General features: G+C 35.5%; 1 protein-coding gene across 2 annotated transcripts in view; it reads left to right on the forward strand.

Moving 5' to 3' along the window:
* The window catches only part of SLC44A5 (solute carrier family 44 member 5), a 159,071-nt gene that overhangs the window by 101,975 nt on the left and 35,162 nt on the right, over positions 1 to 21,934 (forward strand). For both annotated transcript variants that reach the window (XM_087719455.1, XM_087719457.1), the window contains exon 3: positions 15,738 to 15,811. In XM_087719455.1, coding sequence (XP_087575581.1) covers positions 15,738 to 15,811 — 74 coding nt within the window. The remainder of the gene's footprint in view (positions 1 to 15,737; positions 15,812 to 21,934) is intronic.

Raw genomic sequence — 21,934 nt, forward strand, 5'->3', positions numbered from 1 at the left:
TGTCCTAGAGGATTATTTTCTGCCCATAATCGCTTTACTTCAAACTCCTGCCAAGTATAGAGGACTCAAACCTCTTGGGCCACCATTTTCACAGAATTTCTTTAAATCTCCTGGATTGGCCTTAGGGTCTCCATAATCTTTACTAAATCCTTTCTTAAAATTTCTCAATATGCATTGAAGAGGCATCCAAGGAACGCTTCCTCCACCACCCATGTTCTAATCTAAGACAATGCCACTGACCTGCGGTGCCGGAGGTCCCAATGGTCACCAACAGGAACTACAATGGCTTAACAACCCACACAACTCTTGGGTCATGTTAGGATGCGCCGATCCTGGACCCAGGGGGGTGATCAGGCCCCTTCTTCTACTCTCAAACGAGTGGGGCTACAATTCCCACAATACCACAATACCTGCAGGTGTCTTTTTTTCAGCCGGCGTTGTTCAGTGACTTATTTTGATTCCATTTGAGTTCTTGGATCGGTGGGTTGTCCACCAAGTACCCTAGGGGGTCATCTGTCTCCTTCCAGAGAAACTATCTGCAGTGTCTGAAGGTTGGGCAAGACGACGTCAATTGGGCACCGGTTGATCCGTGCCATCCTCAGCGAAATATCGCTCCAAGTTCCATCTGGGTCGCCATAACTGTTGCAGGAAATTAAGGGACTCAGATATCGGAATTAAAAGAAGTGGCTGTATTGGTACCAGGTTCAGAGCAAATTAAGGCAAGACAGCCATTTGAACATCTGAACAACAACTTATAAATAATACAGCCTTTATATATTTTTCAAAAGTAGCAGAACACGAGAATATAACATGCTAGTGCTGATGGGTTTGTTGTTCCTGTTACTACATATCTTGCTTAACATGTTCCAGTAGGTTCTTGTAGCCAGCTTGTGAACTGTAGCTGAACATGCAAAACTGGATTTTAACATTTCCTGCTCTGGTACAAGTCTCAAAAGCAGGTTTATTCCTTCTTTCTGTTATGTCTTACTTTTATATCCTGATTCACTTTATGTCCTGCCTCATTCTGGTTGTGCAACTTCTTTAATGTGTGAAAACAACAACTATGCCTGAATAATAGAAGAATGTGGCTATTATTATAATACTTAAAGGAAAAGTAGGAAGCACAAATGAAGAATACAAACAACATTTCAAAAGTACAGAGTGGTTTTGTGCCTGCATATAGAGGTCAAATTTTTGCTTTTCAGCAAGCCATTGAGAAATGTGTGAATACGAGAAAGGAATTTTATTACATGTTTGTTGATTTAACAAATGCATATGATAAGCCTGAATTATGCAATGTTTTACACAAACAAGGACTTGAAAGTTAACAACCTAAATGTGAGAGGGATATAATGAAGAAAAGCATGAGTGAGAATAAATAGAATTTTTAATAAGTGCTTCAATATTGAGGAAGGAGTAAGACAATGATGTGCAATGAACCCTTGAGCACTTAATACGTGAATGGATAAAAGTACAAGGAATGCTTGTGGTTATGCTGGAGATGTTTTGGTTGAGGACATGAATATACAGGTAGTTTCATAAACAGATAATTCTTTATCACTGAGAATCTGAATAAATTGCAGTAAATTTTAAGTATATTGTATTGTGTCTCTGTGTGTGTTTTGTAATTTGATCCTCATTCATTCTTTCTGTTTGACCAAACCATATCAACTTATTTTTTATTACATACAATGCATTCAGAAAGTAATCAGACCATCTTCACTTTTGTCAATATTGTTATGCTGCAGCCTGATTCTACAGTTGTTGAAATTCATTTTTTTCCTCATCAGTATCCCATAATGACAGAGGATTGGGGGGGAGGGGGGAAGAATTAGTGTATTCCCTTAAATTGAACCTGAATGATTAGTTTTTCTATTGAAACAAGATAATACCATAAAAGTTAGCCATATTTATCAGAACAATCATACCTATGTGAAATGATAATTATTTGTGGTATTACCATTAGTGATATTAGCACAACAAAATCAAAATCTAGCATATAAGAAATATTAGAATACATCCCTATTATCATTTATTGTCCAACAAGCACGTAATTCTGCAGAGGACTAGCAAAATTAGCTGCTAAGCAATCCATCTGATTTTATTTTAGCAATAATGATATTTAATATGCTTGGAGAGTTTAAAGTGTTTGATGCCAGAAAGGAAGAGAAGTATTAAAAGCTCTGCACTTTATCTTCCATTTTGACTTGAGGCAGAATTTCTATTAAGTTTAATGAGAGTTGAAGATATTTGGTATCTTTTAGAGACCACATGCTGTGTGTAGCAGTTTACTAGTGGTGTAGCAAAATTAACTTCTGATTTTATCCCCTTGCTTTACACTATGATACCTTAATATAAATATATTGTTACCATGACAATAACTGCAGATACTGCAGATACTTGCATTTTGTAGGTTCTACAACCACAGCATATTCTTAAATGCAGGTGCTACCTAACTACTGTATCGTCTAATTTCTGTATAATTTATAAGGCTATAGGAAGAAATGCAATATGGGAAACTAGCATTTATTTTCTGAAAAAAATCTTTTCCCCCCTCTTCAAGGAACACATAATTCAAAACTTCCTCTTTTCTTGTTGTAGTTCTTCTTTATTAAGCAGAAAGCATTTATTGTTGATGTATGTGTTGGATCTATTTGTACTGTGTGACAGAGGGCACCACCGCAAGTGTTATAACATTCATAGTCAGTGTTGTGGCCCAGCAGGATCCAGTTGATCTGCTGATGGACTCGGATAGCGAGGAACCATGTGAGTGTGCCCTGGACGATGTGGAGGATGCGGGGAGGGTTCAGACTCAGAGCGGGGACCAGAGAGGCTGGTTGGCCACCAGGAGGCGCCTGAGGCATGGAGCAGTGGGGGGGATCAAAGGCAGTTTGTTCCTGATGCTAGGTTGAGAAGCGCTGAGAAACGGAAGCAGCAACTCCGTAGGCAGACTCACGGAAGATGATTAAGCACAGGTGGTTGTTGATTGGCCCTTCCCAGGAGAGATTATAGGTGAGGCATTGGGAGAGGACATTTGCGGGAAACAACCGTTCAAATTAGTAGTTAAGAAAATCAATCTGTGTATTCTAGCCGGGTCCATTCGTTTGGACTATCTGTGTTGCTGCAGAGCTACTCTATTGAACGTGAATTGCCTGGGCCCTCAGCCAAAGGATTCGTTATCTCAGTAATTGAACAGTGGCAAATAGCCAAGCCTGTGTTCTGGTTTATCCACAGGCCGGGGGGTCAGAACAAGTCAGAATTAACTTTTTATGATATACTGTATTTTGTTCATTATATAAGCATGTACTATGTATTTAATTGCTCCTGGTTGTTGTTATCCATACCTTCTGCAGAAAATGCTATTACTGTCAGAGCAAGCAAGGCATTAGATATTTTATTTTTATAGCCTTTAGTTTTCTTTAAGAACTAAACTATAAGTGTATAGTTAAAGGTCTGTGTCAATGCCCTGTATTAGAACAAACTAAACACCTTCAAATTCTTAGCAGACAACTGTATTTAGTTAGATGGGTAGGTTACAGAGGTGGTTCAGGAGGTTCTGACCAGTTCTGGAAAACTGCTAGCAGAAATTTTGAGTAGTTCGGAGAACCGGTAAATACCAACTCTGACTGCCCCTGCCCCCATCTATTCTCTGCCTCCTGAGTCCCAGCTGATCAGGAGGAAATGGGGATTTTGCAGTATCCTTCCCCTGTCACGCCCACCAAGCCACACCCACCAAGTCATGCCATGCCCACCAAGCCATGCCCCCAGAACCAGTAGTAAAAAGTTTTGAATACCACCACTGGTAGGTTACACAATTCTTTCTGGATACAGGTGGACTCCTATTGCCCGTGCTAGTCATCTTGACTTTCATCAACCATCTAAACTTACTGAACTCAAGATCTAGTATGCATTGCATAAATAGGCTTGAATTGCATTATCGCCCCAATTTATATCTGTTTTGAACTATATGAGATGACTCAATGCACATTAGATTTCCATGCCCCCTCCAGACACTGTTTTATGGATATTAAGCAGTTTCAGATGGCAGAGGCATTTGTGCTGAGATAGATATTCTAAACTTGCATTTGTTAGAAGTTGCCCAGAGCACTCTGTTAATTAATTTTTTTTTAAAAAGTAGTTTTTAGTGGCATGTCATCTTTTATAGCAGAGATTATTCAGTATGATCAAATCAGATCCAGAATCTATAATGATATTTAATGAGAAGTTGTTTAAAATTAATAAAATTATTCCCCTTGATTTTTATCAATTATATCAAAAGTATAGGCAGAATAAATGAACTGTTAAACAACTATGAATCTCATCAGTATCCCATCAGACATGCTTTGTACCATTTTAGTCAATTAAAGTTAAATAGATACAGAACAATTGGAATCATAGTAGTTTGATTATATTGGCTTATATTGTCTTGCATCATTTATTTTATATTTAAGTGTTTTTAAAATATTAATATAATTGTAGTTATGTTCGTAAACTGCTTTAAGAAGCAGAGACTATGGACATTTTAAGCAAATTAATAAATTATTGTGTACATGCTAAGTAACACCATTAAAACAAGCTGTCCCAATATGGCTTATTCAAAATCATGAATAATAAACTGTTTTTATTACAAATATATCATTGAGAATATATTACAAATAGTTTTTTTTTAAGGGGGGTAGTACTTCTATGCAAGTCGGAGATAAAACAGGGACCAGGATCATACAATATTGTTTATATTCTTGCAATAGTTTAAATTATAGCAAGATAATTGATCGGAGATCAATTTCCACCATACTCAGATAAAAATTATTAAAAAGAACAACATAAAATTATTTGATCACTATAATAGACAAAGTAAACTATTCATATCTAGACAGCATATATATCTTCCAAATTTACGGTGACAGAACTAAACTAATAAACCCTTACATCCATAGATACACACAGAGTTGAGCAAAACTTAGCAAGCCTTCTATTGATTTTTTTGGACACATCAGCTATAGAAAGAATGCATTTCTGGTCAATTGTATGAACAAAAGCATAAATCTAGAGAGAAGACTTAATAAAATGGACAAACATATGAGATCGATTTTTTTCACCTTTTTCCTGAGGGATATCATTATAACTCTCTTCTAAAATCATAATAGCAACTCACTGAGTCTAACCAAGAAGAAAACTACCTTTCTATCTTTCCTGCCAAGTCAGATAAGGATGGGCAAGCTACTACTGAAATTCAGAGACCTCTTCCCTACTAATCTTGGAAGAACTGGCTTTTGCTACGCATCAGACATTTGATATAATGACAGTTTTTTGTTGTTTTTAAAGTTTTCAATATATTTAGTTTTATAGTTTTAATATAGCCATTGCACTGTTTAAACTTTTTATAAACTTTTTGGAAGCCACCCAAAGTTGGTTATAAGATGGACAGTTATCTAAATCTATATAAATGCTGAGCAGGATGAAGTTGTTTAGATGGCTGATATAAATGTTTTCTGAAAAAAAAAGCTCCTTTTCAATAATAGCTTAGGAAAGTTTGTCTGCCAGTTTTGGAGATAACTCAAAGTTTATTTTTTGACAAGGCTTGAGTTACAGAGTTGATACCAAAATTGAAACATAGGAGCGCAAAGATATGTCTTTGCTTAACTCTTTTTCATGGGTATTGAACCAGAAAGATCTCTGAAGATGAAACACATGTCCTGCATGAAAGCATTTTCCTGCAGAATCATAATTCTGTGAAGTAAACTGACAAGCTATAGTAGAGACTGACCATTTCAAGAAATAAAAAAAAACACCTTTAAATCAATAAAGGCACCAGAATTCTTTTCTGCCAAATGATGCAGGACAATACGATGGTCAAACATTGACCACTCTGCCTTAAATTCTGCTTTTTCATCTGTAAACACTTTTATCTTGACAATCAATCAGTTCTTTTCCCATGCTGATACCTAGCGGCATAATTTGCTCATACTACTTAGGAAAACTGATAGATCAACAATTTGACAGATCAGCCATTTCTTTTTGTAGTGACAGTGGTAGTACAATGAATCCATTCCTTGGGCATTTAAAAGGAATGGTCAATGTAGAGTACTGGTAGTCCTTGACTTATGACCATGATTAAGCCTAAAATTTCCACTGGTACGCAAGGTAGTTGTTACAGCCAGCTGCTTACTGAATGTTTGAAGTTACAACAGCATTGAAAAAAGTGATTTTTGACTGTTTTGCGCACTTTCACTTGACCAGTGGTGGGATTCAAACAATTTAACAACTGGTTTTCTGTCCTAATGACCAGCTGGATAGCTTTGCTCAGTGGTCATGTAACAGGGTGGGCATGGCCAACTCAACATCACTCAGGTTAATGGGTGCTTCACCTTAGTTGTTACAAGGTAATAAGGATTAACTGGAGAGGCAGTTTCTGTAAGCAGGGCAATAAAGATTAGTCTGCCTTCCTTACAGGATTAGCCCTGTAAAGTGGAAAAAAAACAAAAGGAGATTTCTTCCAACAACTGGTTCTCTGAACTGCTTAGAAAGTTAATAACCAGTTTTCCCAAATAGATACGAACTTGCTGAATCCCACCACTGACTAGAACTCTGCAACCATCATCTATATGAGTCAGTTGACAAGTGTCTGAATTTTGATCACATGATGCCGCAACAGTCATAAATGTGAACAACAGTCATACATAACCCACTGTTTTCAGTGCCATTGTAACTTCAACCAGTCATTAAATGAACTGTGGTAAGTTAAAGAATACCTATATTGAAGCACTAACCAGATTTTACTCCATGAAGGTCTAGGTGTGGTGCGGTCATGACAATGAGAAACCTATGGCCTTTCAGATGTTGAATGACAGAACAAACCATCTATCAACAATGACCTTTTTCATGAACTGCAACAAAAAAACCCATTTTTATTAGCCAGAGTCACCTAGCATAAGCTTATTATTGTACTTTTTCATCAATCTTAAAACAAGCTTGTAAGATGATGTCAATATTTTTAAATTTTTAATTGGGTGGCAAAAGAGGTCACTTTTAAATTAATCCATCATAGGATATTATTTTTTTAGTTAGGGAAAAGCCAAATGATTCAATAATTATTCTTTTTCCCACCTGGAATGTTGAAACAATTCAGAAAGCTGATTTTTCCTGAGATTTTGGCAAGGCTTTTGCCTTTCTTAATTATATTTCTTGATCTGATGGGCTGTAATAAGACCTCTCATTTTACAAGTTTAGAAACAATCATTTTCTTTCCTGCTTTCATATTTAAGCTTTGTAAAATAAGCTCAGCCTTACATATTGGCCTTTGTGTTTCCAATAGATAACACAAATGGGAAGAGCAGGCACATGGGAAAACAGATTAAGCTATTGCTTTCCAAGGAGTTTAGATAACTCTTGGTATGACTATATAAAAATATTGAATATTTAAAATGCCATTTTAATGTTTTAATAGCTTACTAATAATAATTTATGGGAAAGAAAGGGCATAATATGTTAAACTGGAAAAATTGGTTAGGAATGAGTTTTTTCACTGCTGCTATTATTTTGATTATAATACTTGCTGGACAAAGAAGTCTTTTATAATATTATATTTCCTTCCTGATTCACAAAGGTTTCTTATTCCCTATTGGAGATTGTGATTCCATGACCAACACAAATATCTCCTACATCTGGCAAATTGAAAAATTATACAAAACACTTGTGAACTGCAGTTTGTCTCAGAAACCTCATATCCACTGTATCATGACTTGGCTATTTAGCGCTTGGTCCTTCTGTGCACCATTAAATGACAGAGGATATTTCTTGGAAAACCAGATATTGTAGCTTTTAGTCATGCAATTCAAGATTTTATATCCTTACGTATATACATACATAAGAGAGAGGAGGGGGGTAGATATATAGAAATGTTTATGTATATATAAACCACAACTCAAAGCAGTGAACATACTTAATACACATAGTCCTCAACCTATGACCACCATTGAGCCCCAAATTTGTTTTGCTAAGCAAGATAGTTATAACTTTTCTTGCCACAGTTCTAAGTGAATCACTGCAGTTAAGTTAGTAACATGGTTGTTAAGTGAATCTGGCTTCCCCATTGACTTTGCTTGTCAGAAGGTTGCAAAAAGTGATGTCATGATCCTGGGACATTTCAGCCGTCATAAATATGTGCCAGTTGTCAAGCTTCAAAATTTTGATCATGTGACCACAGGGATACTGCAACGGTCACATCAAAATGATCATTAGTCACTTTTTTCAGTGCCATTGTAACTTTGAATGGTCACTAAACAAATGATTGTAAGTTGAGGACTACTGTCTCATATATATTCATATATCCATATCTACATGCACATATTTTTCACATACATACATAAACACACACACACATATTTTACTTAGGTATATATGGTATATGTTAATATGTATTAAATATGTTTAAATAGAAAGATTGCTTTCTATTTCAAAAAGATGGGATTTTTCATCCATGTTACTAGCAGCTCCCATTTCAATCTCTGGCCCAGCAAAAATGAAAACCAATTTTGGAAATTTGAAAACAAAGTTATAGCCAACCTCATAGCCAGAGTTATCTAATATTGAATCAAACTATTAGTAAACCTAATTCCATGTTATCTATGTGTACAGGTAGTCCTCTTTTTGTGACTGTTTGCAGTTAGGGCAGTGATGAAAAATAACTTCACAGCTAATCCTCTTATTTATGATCTTCTCAATCCTAGAACAAAGAAAAGCTGAAGCAAGATCATAAGCACAGTTGCAGATTTAATTAGGGACCATCTAACTTAATGACTCAGTTGATGTTCCCAATTGTGGCTATTAAACAAGGCCTGCCTGCATTAATATCCTGGCTTTTTAGGATTTTAGAAAGACAATTTTCTTAGCCGGAGCAGGAGATACACAGTTTACAATAGAGATGCTCAGCATGCAATTCACATGCTCTTCCAGTATTTATTTAACTTGCAATTAGTCATCATCAATTGTAACAATACGGTTAACTTACATCAATCACAAAAACAGCTCTAGGTGACTTACATATTAGTGTTACAATGAACACAATAATAAAATTAAACAATCCATCTTCTCGTGCATAAAATGAAGAACAGAAGACTCAATAACAATAATAAAACATACATTCAAACAAACAAACAAAAAAGGTTTGAATCACAAACTACTCTGCCCCAGGATCTGATAGAAGAACTAGGTCTTTAAAGATTTGCAAAAACACAACAGAGTTGGAATCATACAAATTCTTGGGAGAATGTTGTTTCTTGGTTATGGCTTCTGTTGTAGTGTTTTTAATATTGCTTGCTCTACATTGCCTTCTTGAATCCAGCAGTTAAAAAAGAAATAACCTTTGTTGAATATTGTGCTTTTATATCTTGCAATTTTTAAATAAACACAATACATTGTCTGAATCAGATTAAAATAAAAATAATGCAATTCAGTTACTCTGCAGGTATCAAGTGAGCAGTGTGATCTAACTTAGAAGCAGCTGCTCAATGCATTTAATCTTTATTTATATTAATTGGTGAATTTGGTAGTTTTAGTGACTGAAAGTGATGGGATCAAGAGCCTGAGCTCCTAGAAGGGTAATCTTTTCCAGCTAGATCAAAAAGGGGAAAATAAAGCTAAAGTAACCCTTAATGAGTATAAGAGAAGTTGGAGCCTTTAAGTACTATCATTCATTATCACTTGGAGTTTTTCCAAATTGGATTGTGACCTCAGCATCTGAACTCATACGAAACAGACTTTTCCACCCTAACAATATTAGACACCTTCATTCATCCTGCATTTCATTGCTGGTTTATCTTTAATGAACTATGGAATTAAATCTTAGATTATTAATTGTACCTAATTTTTCACTTCATACCAGTAGTGGAACAAGTATGGAAATGGAAGTATTCTAACCATAGTAGAGTACGTGATTCTCTAATGATCCTAACTCATAAAAAAAAAATCAAGACATTCTAACGGAAGGCTTTGTACTTCTTTCCATCTCTCCACAATGACATATTCTGTAATTGCAGTGAACACTTTTCATTGCCTTTGATTTCACAATTTCCCTAAAAGCCTTCCCTTTGTCCTTTCTTTTAATTGTTTCTCGTCTTTTATATTTCTCACGAGGCTACCTCACTTTACCTTGGTGGTCAAATGGCTTTGTTCACATCTCTCCAAGGACATTTCGGTTTTGAAGGTTTTTTATTTTAATTTTTTGAAGCTTCAACTTGAAAGACACATCCCAAGATTCTTAGCACTCTTTACGAGTGGTTATTGTGTTTGCAGTTCATGAAATCATTTTTTATTCTCTTGTATAATGTTAATGTATCTTGGGTGTTGATAGTGAGAATGTCAAAAGTAAATGTAGGATAAAAATTAAAAAGATCACATCCTTAAAATAAAATAAATCTTAGGCAAATATGTTTACTTTTTTCATTCCTTTTGCTAATTAACTCTACTGCAGTACAGTGTTACGGGATCTTATACGATTGATCATAATGCTGAAGTACGTATTTTTCCCAATTTTTTTGTTACAACCCACTACTTATTATTCGCAGTGCACTAAACTTTATAAATCTCTTGGAACCTTTACCGTACTTTATCTACATCACATTTGTATCTCTTAACCCCATCCTCTCAGCTTCTTTAACATCCAATCATTTACATCTGTAATCAGTGTAATGCCAACCTATTATTCATAATCGAAGAAGTGCAATGGATATCAGGAACCCATATTTCTCCCAGTTTGGCCCTTGCAGTGGGGGGAAAATTAGTCAAAGTAAGCTGAAGTTTAAGCTTAGAAAGATGATGATATTGTTTGACTTCAGATGTTAACTCTGAATAGGGAAGCACTACCTTTGAAGCACATCCATGACTTGAAGCTCATACCAGCCACTGCTGAATGAACAGATGGAGGGTATGGTCAAGGGAACTTTTGTCCAACTTTGGGACAACAGTTGCAAGCTGGATTGTGAGAATTTGACCATGGTAATTTTGAGACATGCTGGCACAGTGGTTAGAATATAGTATTGCATCCTAAATCTGCCAACTGGCAATAGTTTGATTCTCACTAGCTCAAGATTGATTCAGCCTTCCTTCCTTTCTAAGTCGGTAAAGTGAGGAGCCAGATTATTGGGGGCAATACACTGACTCTGCAAACTGCTTAGAGAGGGCTGTAAAGCACTGTGAAATGTTATATAAATGCTTTTGCTATTTATTCTTATTACCATGTAAGTAAGGTCTTCTAGATAGGACAGTCTCTAAAGGTCACTTGGAACTGCAAGCTGTATCAGCATACTTATTGGCAGGTGAAGACCAGGTAACACAAGTATTATGAGCCCTACATTGGTTTCCATTTAACCAATAAAGTCCTTGGCTTGGCCAATATGACTTGGCTGCAAAGTATCGCCAACATTATCTCCTCCAAATGAAATTGATGTTTGTCATGGGGGTACCAGTTGTGCCCATTGTCATAGGAGAAGAAACTCAACTTTACACTTTTTTGGGGGGATATTGCTGAATATACACTGAGTTTTTCAATGATAGCATGTCTTTTATAAAACAACCTCTTTCCTGAATTTAAAATAGTATGAAGGCATTCCAAAAATTAGTTAAGATAAAGTTATTTGTAACATCTAATGATTTTAGAAACCAGTTACGGAGTTTTGGGATAGATAGATAGATAGATAGATAGATAGATAGATAGATAGATAGATAGATAGAGACAGAGAGAGACAGAGAGAGAGAGACAGACAGACAGACAGACAATCATATTAAGTACTAAGAGAGCTTGGTGATTATGGGAATACACAAAAATAAGTGAAGTAAGAAAATAAATAAATGAATACATATTTTTCATGATTCTTTTATTGTCATAATTGTTTTATTTTTTATTCCTTCCTTCCTTCCTTCCTTCCTTCCTTCCTTCCTTCCTTCCTTCCTTCCTTCCTTCCTTCCTTCAACAGTGCCTTAAACATTGCATCATTTATGTCTATAAATCCATCTTGTAGGATTTTAGTAGAAACCAAGCCTTCTTTCTTAACAATTCTCCTGCAACAGCATTGAATTGGTTGTCTATAGAAATTGAATATATAAATAAAATAAATAATATGGTTGTTTGTTTTCCTTGAAGCTCTAGAAAACCAGCATATCCATGCATTTAAACTGAATTATGGTTCCTGACAAGCTTGTGGATAGATTCTTCTTTTAAACTCAGCAGAAAACATATTTCTTTACGCTACCAAAATGCCTTTAATATATGCTATCAAGCCATAACTACACATTGCTTATTAGATTAGGATTCATAGTGCACACACCTTTCAGCAGAACTAGAAGGTCAATGAATTATTCAATTATCAAAATATAGAATATACAATTACTAACATAGCATGATCTAACATTTTGCTGATTTGGAATTTATTACAATTCAGTTCAATGCTCCATGGGGAATTTAATCTTCATTTACCATGCAAGGTTTATACAGAATTCAGGCTTTCCATATTAATCTTACTGCATAAGTTTAATATTTAATACTACTAGTAACTAAAACTGTGTTCTTGAACACAGTCTCTTCCATCTGCAAATGATTGTCACAATACTGATTGTATAAACAGTCAATACTGATTGAATAAAATTGTTTTAAGTCATAAAGTGTAAGCTTTCCCTTGAATTTGATCAGAAACTGAGCATATTCTGCAAGCAAAATCTGATTGTCTTGAGCAACTTCCTAAATTTCAGCATCCAGAAGAAAACTAAAGTTACTTGATTTTTTTCAATTTATTATCAGACTGTTCTTATTCCGTATAATTGTTCTGTATATTTGTTAAGAGAGGAATGCCTTGAAAGCATATAACAGAAGAGCTGTGACAAGAAAATGGCACTTCTTCTGTATTGTATAAGTAGTTCTTGGATAGTGTGTAGAGTGTAGTGTATGGTGTTGTATAGTGTAATAGATCAGAAATATTGAATAATGGAAAACAATTTCTTCAAATAAGAGGAATGTACTTAAGGCACAGCTATGTGGCTGCACTACCTCCAAAAGTAAAACCACATTTCACTGCTCAAATAATAAAGATTGAGGGAAGGTTAATCAAGATAAAAAGAAGTCTGATTGTAACCATTAGATTTTTTTTTACATACAGTATTGGGGAGTTGCTCTTTTAACAATTGCTTTACAATTAGTTAATGAACTCTCTGAGGAATTTCCACACGAAGGGCACAGTTTCTTGTCTGAAGAAAGTTAGCTTCAGCAGTAATATGCTTTTCCAGAAATCGGAACTTTTAATTTTAATTTATTAGCCCAGGGTTTGTGGGCCACTAGTGGGCCATAAGCTATTTTCCACCGGGCCACAGAAATGTCAGCAAGAGTGTGTGAACATCCCCACTTGATAGTGATTATGCCAGTTTCTTTTTATATTCTTGAGCTATTTCTTACATTTTAATACCCCAAAAGTATACACCTATATAATTGGATATAGAAATTAAAAATGCTGGTAATAGATTTAGTCTCAATATATAATTAACCTTAGCCTGAATTCCTGATATAAAGTTTTGTTGTTTCAGTTGGTGAGCCAATACTAGCTTTTTCTCCCAATTGCCAGTAATTCTGACTGATACATTTCAAATATTCAGCTTGTCCTGAATAGTTTTGAATTCCCGAATATAGTTTTCGTTGCTAAAAAATACAGGTAGTCCTCAACTTGCATCCTCCTGACAAGTCAAATCAGCCATTTAACAACCATGTTACTAACTTAACTGCAGTAATTCACTTAACAACTGTGGCGAGAAATGTCATAAAATGGGACAAAACTCACTTAATAAATGTGTCACTTAGCAACATAAATTTTGGGTTCGATCATGTCATAAGTTGAGGACTACCTGTTCAATAAATCAGTGAGGTTTCTAAATTTAGTTCATATTATGGTGCTATTCACCCTTTGCTATTTGTATTCTGTCACCTTTCTATTCTTGTCAGTTTCCTTGGCTCATTTGTTTCACCAGTAATTCTGATCATATAATATTTCCCTTCCTCCCAATGCTGATTTACGTTAAATATGCTTTTAGCATGATTGGTGAGCTATGTAAACATGCTATTCTGCCACAGCCTTATTGAGAGATCATATTTCCTCTGCAGGTAATAGTAAATGATCTTTTACAGTATATCCTATATCATTACCTCATCCAATCTTTCTTACTCAATCGTTCATATCCTGACATGAGAAAGGAGTGATTGAAAAGAATATTTTTGAAGGTGCTCTGAAAGGCTATGAAAATGCTTCCAGTGAAGTTTGATCTTCAGAAATCCTTTCATGAACAAAAATTTTCTTTGTAGTAGTTATTACATCATGCATATGGAGATGCAAACTCTGGTTGAGAAGAATTGAATTATACAAGGTTTGGTGATAGATTGTAAGATAAATATTGACTTAGCCCAACTGAGTTAACATTCTGGCTGGAATAACACTATAACTTTCTATCATTATAACTTATTTGTTTATTTATCAAATGTATATGACCACCTAACTCACACATAGTGACTCATTGTATCAAAGTTAATATATCAAGTATCCAAACAGAACAAGATATATACTCAAACATTTCCAGATGCACAGATAATCCTACTTATAGTCCCCATAGTACATAAGAATCTATTTGGAAGGTCCCTCAAGATTGGGAATCTAATGCTGAGAGAGTCAAAGGGATTTGATTCAAAATCCCTGTACAGCACTGAATATCCTAGCTATTTTTAAATCTAGTTGAAACATCTCTTCCTTTATTATTAAGGAAGAAACATACTATTTTTAAGCCACATAAATTCTTTCTTTCTTTCTTTCTCTTTCTTTCTTTTCTTTTTTCTTTTCTTTCTTCATTTTGTCATATTTTTATAAATAATTCAATGAGGTGAACATCCAATATACTTCATTGAGTTATATTATTATCTCTTTAATTCATTAAACATGAAACTCAGCCAACTGAACATTTAAAGATGCATCACACATTTTATTGACTGGTGTTGATGGTTGATGTGGGTTACTGCCAGCATCCTAGGTATCAACTAAGTATCTTCTTCAAATGTATGATGTTCCGAGTAGCACAGTTTTTTGTATTTCCGCTGGTGTTATTGCAGGAAACGGCAATTTCTTGATGTATTTTGTAAAATTCTTGGACATAACATCAAGCGCCCCAATGACTATGGATATCACTGTTACATATTTCATCCATAATTGCGTAGTTTCAATGGCCAGGTCGTGATATTTCATGACTTTTTCCAGTTCTTTTTCTTTGACTCTGGTGTCTCCTGGTACAGCACTATCAAATAATAATAATAATAACAACAACAATAATAATAATCATTATCATCATCATCATCTTCTGTTATCCCCACAACAAGCCCATTGTGAAATAAGTTGTTCTGAAAGAAAGTGACTGGCCCCAAATCACCCAGCTGGCTAGTGGGTTTCTGGGAACATATCCTTAATGGAAGCAACTATTTTGTAGAGCCAAGTATATTGAAGTTTGACAATTTAAACTAAACATTTCATTGGTGTCTTGGGTGATTATTTCTGGAATGAAAACCTTTGGCTAAAAGCTTCCAAATGAAACTTGTAAGAAGAGTAACACATAGCGGATGGGTGCTAAGCTGATGCATTCTGTGTCTATGTATATTATCCAAAAGAGATTCTTGCACTGGGCCACAAATGTATTGTAATTTTGATATATTCTTTCTTCAGGCATTGCACAGATGTATTGTGTTGTGGGATCTTCGTTGTTGTCATCCTGGGCTACATTGCATTAGGAATTGTGGGTAAGTAATATTCATGGATAAAGTCCATTAGAAAATAGTTCTTCACATGCTATTTGAATAAATGTTTTTTCATTATGTAGACATGCCAGTTAAAGAGAGCTATTTTCATTTAAAATATTTATTGGAAACAAATTATGGAATGTCTATTTACATTATTTAACAATTGTAATTACAGAAGAGATATCAAAATGATGGGTCTATTGATTTTTTTTTAAAAAAGTCAGGTTGAAACAATACAAGTAAAATTGCTATGGTTCGATTATGTTGTAAATTACTGTAATTTTAAAAAACTGCAATTGTAAAAGGAAAATGTTAGAAATTATTGCATCATTAGGAAAGAGAAATGTGAAAAGGAATATATACATATGTATGTTAAAAAAAAGGTTCATTAAGCCTCTCAGTGATTTAGTGAATTTGATTTGATTTGATTTTGCCTCAGAAAATCACTCTGTTATTATTTGTAGTTACCACTAAATTTCAGTCATGGTGGGAGAAATTCTCTAAGGTCAGAAATAAGAATTAGCTTAATGATATTAACGAGAATCTGATCAAGTAACACAATAGATTATTTCTTAAAAGGTTTTACAAGTAGTCCTCAATTTACAACAATTCATTTAGTGTGTCAGGGTTCCAAGTAACACCCCTAATGAAAGAAGACTTGAGGCTTGAGTTTCCTCAAAGTTCCTTTTTATTAGAGATGTCATATTGGCACATCTGGAAAAACCCAAATCTGAAAGTTTCCAGGCTTCCCCCCCCCTAAAAGAAAGTTCAAGTCACTGCACAGCACCCACATGTCCATCACATGATACAATTAAGCACCATCCAAAACAGGAGATGCCTCCCAGTAACTTCATCGCAGCTGCATGGCCAGATGACCTTGAGTTTCTGAGCAAGAATGTTGTTATGGCTATATATCACCCACACTCTGTATAATCCTCCCTCCCATTCTCCCACAGTAGAAAATGTGGCAGGCCTAAAGTCCCAAAGGTAAAAGATGGCTTCCAGGTCTGACATAGTGAGCATTTGAATGGCTCTGAAAAAAGTGACTTTTGACCATTTTTCACTCTTATAACCGTTGCAGCATCCCCATGGTCATGTGATCAAAATTCATGATGCTTAGCAGCTGATTCATGTTTATGACATTTGCAGTGTCCCGGGGTCATGTTATCACCTTTTGCAACCTTCTAGTAAGCAGTCAATGGGGAAGCCAGATTCACTTGTCACTAATTTAACAACTGCAGTGATTCATTTAACAACTGTGGCAAGAAAGGTTGTAAAATGGGGCAAAATTCACTTAACAAATTCACTTAGCAACATAACGTTTTGGCTCAATTGTACGCATAAGTTGAGGACTACCTGTATACAAAAATGTCTTCCAGCATCTTCATTTGGGATAAATTTACTAGGAATTCATGTCTGTCCAGCATTGGTTTCTCCATAGTAACTAGTATAAACAATTAATGGCATGACATTATCACACATATTTTTCACATGGATACAACATGCACATTGTATATATGATATGTATCAATATATGCCAACAATATTAAAGAAGCAAAACATTGACTAGTAGCTACTCTATGCTATTTGGTCCTGTTTGAGAGCAAGCAACATGGCCATGGATATTATCTATTTATTGGGGATGATCCTTTGAAATAGGTTTAATTGGCTATAACAGGTCTTTGATCAACAACCCCCCGCCCTGCAAAATGTTACACTATTTCTTCAGAAGACATTTTAATGCAAGCTTTGCCTTGTTTTATTCATATTAATGTTTTCAGTATTTGAATACATTTATAGTAATTTTTAGTAGGTAACAAAAAAAGCCAATAGGTAACAAAAACGAAGTGGTACATTATACAGGCAATACCAATAAGAAAATGGAATATCTATTCCTTATCTGCAAAAATAATTATATCATAACAGTATTCCCTAGTAATATTGTAGATCCATATTTTTGCAGTGATTATGAAAGTAAAATGGCTGAATATTTAATCCAATTATATTGATGCTATTTATTGATATCAATCTTGCTGTTTGCTTTTCATGCATCTTCTCTAATCAACTTCAGTTTGAATCCCAGAAGCTCCACGTAACCAAAAGTAAACCCTCAAGAACTTTTAAGAGTATTGGGAAGCATGCAATAATGAACTGGAATGTCTAGCATGCATGGAGGACAATTTTGGCAATTCTGAGTTACATTTGCTTGGATCTATATAACAATTAATTAAACAAAAATATTATTTTGCATCTATTTTAAGGCAAAAATCATGTTCAGTTAATTGTTGTGATGATCAGAATTCATTACTGATTTACATTATTATATTAAGCAACTACTTTATGACCCAATCTCAAAACTTGGCTAGTCTATCTTCTTCTTTCGTGGTTCCTGTCAAATAGTAAAGACATATTCAGGCTAGGTTAGAGACATGACAAATACAGTTGCTTTCTTGCGTATACTTTCAGTGTTCTTATGTCCTTTATTATAAGGGATAGTCCTTTATTTCAAAAAGCTATCCTGAAGATTTATTTAATGATTCAGTTTTAATAAATTTAATGATTTAGATTTGTTTAATGATTTAGTTTGTTGGTTCTGCTTTTGATTTTTTTTTGTAAAACAAACTTTTTTTATCCTTATGAGCTTCTTTTATTTCCCTTTTTCAGATTTGTCCTTTATTTTTTTTCAAGGAAATATGGTCATTGTACTTATAATAAGCAAAGTTCATTATTTATAAATCCTGGTGTTTAGATTGTATTATTTCCTTTCATTTGTTGATCAGCCTACTAGAAAAAAAGTCCTACTTACTCTTTTTACAGACATGGCTAGTAGCATCTTTTAAAGCCATATTAGTTTCTCAAATTTCAGGCTATGATGTAGCTAACAATTGGAAACAGGCCTCAGTTTTGACAAAGTAGTAAAGATCTCTTTAAGCCTCAAGTCCCGAACTACAGTACTCTATTATTGCTTATAAAAATATTTCACTCACAATCACAGCAAAAACTTAGAAAGAAGAAATTTAGATTTCAAAGGCGCTCTAGGTCTCACCACACAGTGGCTTCACATGCCTTGGTGCAGAAAATGTAAACAGTGGGATGATTCAGTTGAAAGCAGCAGCAAATCCTAGCAGAGATTAAACCGCCAATTCTATCTTCCCTGAAGCAAAAGCAATTTTGTTTGTAGAGAAGACTTTCATTCTGTTAGAACCATGCCTCACTACTTTTGTATTTCACCGTAGATCACCTCTTTATGAAATAGTTTCTTTATTTTTTTTAAAAAAAACTTTTGTTACTGGCATGCTATCATGAAAAATGAAGTGATCAGATGATTGGGTTGGGAGCGGGAAAAGTAGCAGAAAAACAGTTGGAAGCTTGCAATTGTGCTGTATCCTTAGATGTTTCTACAGCGTTGCACTTTCTGCTACTACAAAAAAATCTCTCTTAATCCTCTGGCTGGGATTTCATGGCAGTTTTCTATGAGAGGCTTCTCCAAATAATAGAGTATGGGAAATATGTCAAAAATTGATGGAGATAATGACTGAATCCTTGGCTTGTTTCTCTTTTCTTCACAGCTTGGGTCACTGACAGTATGGTCAGCTTTGCATCTGTTGAAAAAGTGTACGTGTACATCACATTGTGCTTGTCTTAACTATAAGGACAGAACATCAAATATCAAATGAAATTTCCGAACACCAACAGATGCTGAAAGCAACTCAAAATGAGATCTATTTTTGTATGTTTGCATGCTATCTTTCACACAGAGAGGCACCTAGAGGGGTTTTTTTTGTCCCTGTGTTTCATTCTGCAACTGAAATGTTACAAACTGGTAGCATTCACATCTGTCTCTCTTCCTTAAATTACAATTTCCTTTTCTTGTTTCACATTTGTCCATGTGCTTTATTTTTAACCGAGAGATGAGATCACCTTTGGATAGACTCCAGACACTTGTCCTGTTCAAAATGCATGAAAGTCCATGGAGCTCATATAAAAGGAAAAATAGAGTATAATCAGTTCACAATCACAGTTGTGCCTGAGGCTACGCATGATTCAATAGGATCTATATATTTCTGGCTCTTTACAGAAGAACAGGAAAAAAAGATTTTTGTCTTGACTACAATTAGATATGAGTGACCCTGCATTTACATTTGACTAGAACTCAAAAAATTCTCAACCAGCTTTGTTGTTTTGTGTTGTTGTTGTTGTTGTTGTTGTTCAATCAATAGAAAAGTCTACATTTCAGAATCATCTTAAATTCATGGACCTTTCTAAAATATGAATCTTTATGCTGATAGGAAAAAAATACTAGTTAATAACTTTTAGTTTTGTAATTTTCAACATAGAATTTGGTCCTTATTGGGTTTTCACACTTGACACAGACAATTTGATAAAAATAATTTGTTGCTGTTGTTGTTGTTGTTGGATTGTACTGGTTTATGATAATAACCTTTCAATGTTCTGTTTCAGTGCTCTCTGGCTTTTGAATACCAGCATGCCTTGGCTTATAACCATTTGCTTTGTGACCAATCAAAGTTACAATGGCACTGAAAAAAGTAACTTATAACTGCTTCTCACTTATGACCATCATAACATACCCATGGTCATGCGATCAAAATTTGGCTACTTAGCTATTCTGACCCCTCTCCATCCGATGAGTCACGCCGACACAAGCGTAATGTTAGCCACGCTTTATTCACAGTACTCACAACAAGACATTGGCAGCAACCCAGACTCCCACAGATAAGAGATACACACAAGAGCTTCTCGAGCTTAGTATAACGGCTGTGTCCTGCAAAAGGTCTCCTCTCAAAGTCTCTTCTTATATACACTCTTGGGAGGAGCCAAATTACAACCACCTGGGCCTGATTATTTCCTATGAGTGTGTCTCCATAATTGCTGCCTTCGCTTCTCCGCCCTTCTCTGCCTGGTGTCAGTGACAAACTCCCTTTGCTCTTCCCCACTGCTCCAGTGCCTGACTATTTGAGAGACCGCCTTCTGCCGATTACCTCCCTTCGTCCCATCAGATCACATAGAGTAGGCCTCCTCCGAATTCCATCTGCCAGTCAGTGCCGACTGGCGACTACGCGGAGGAGAGCCTTCTCAGTAGCAGCTCCGACGCTTTGGAACGATCTCCCCGTGGAGATTCGTACCCTCACCACCGTCCAGACCTTCCGCACAGCCCTCAAGATCTGGCTATCCCGTCAGGCCTGGGGATAAGACCCTAATCTCGCCCCACCCGAATGCTGAGTGAATGTTGTGTTTTATTGTTTTATTTTATTATATTCCACATTTTCTTTTTGTGTTTTGTCTTGCACTCCCCTCCTACAAATTGTAAGCCGCCCTGAGTCCCCTCAGGGAAAAGGGCGGCCTATAAATGTCAAATAAATGAAAAAAATGAAATGAAGTCTTCACCACTGCTCCAGTGCCTGACCTCAGGGACAAACTCCCTTTGACTTTCACCACTGCTCCATGCTTCAGGCGCCTCCTGGTGGTCAACCAGCCTCTCTGGTCCCTGCTCGGAGTCTGAACCCTGCCTAGGGTCCTCCACATCTTCCACAGCCGACTCATAGGGTCCCTCGCTATCGGAGTCCATTGGCAGCTCCAATGGCTCCTGCTGGGCCACAACACGTATCCAAATTTATGAATATGTCCCCATCGCATGACCATGGTATGTAGTCATGATGGTTTCAGCATCCCAGGGTAATATGATTACCATATGTGATCTTCCCAACTAGCTTCCAATAAGCAAAGTCAGTGAGGGAAGCTTGATTCATTTAATGACTGTGTGATTCATTTACAACTAGGATGATTCACTTAACAAAAGGTTATAAAAGGTTTTAGTTAGAAGCAACTCAATATACAATTGCCTCACTTAGCAACAGAGATTCTGATCCCAATTGTGTTCATAAGTCGAGAATTACCTGTAACCATGAGTTTCAGAAATATTTATTTCTAGAGCTATTAAAGTACAGTTTATAATATACAGTTCCTATTTTGCTATACAATAAATAGTAAGTGTCCAATCAGTTAAATTAAACTTTAAGTAGTCCATGTAATGGGAGCGGTTTACAACCCATTTAATCTTTGTACTAATTGCTTGTGCTATGAATACTTTCCTGTATACCCAAT

This window comes from Thamnophis sirtalis, unplaced genomic scaffold (genome assembly GCF_051295495.1).
Source record: "Thamnophis sirtalis isolate CommonGarterSnake01/CBP01778 unplaced genomic scaffold, rThaSir2_p1.2 scaffold_7, whole genome shotgun sequence".
Lineage (NCBI taxonomy): Eukaryota > Metazoa > Chordata > Lepidosauria > Squamata > Natricidae > Thamnophis > Thamnophis sirtalis.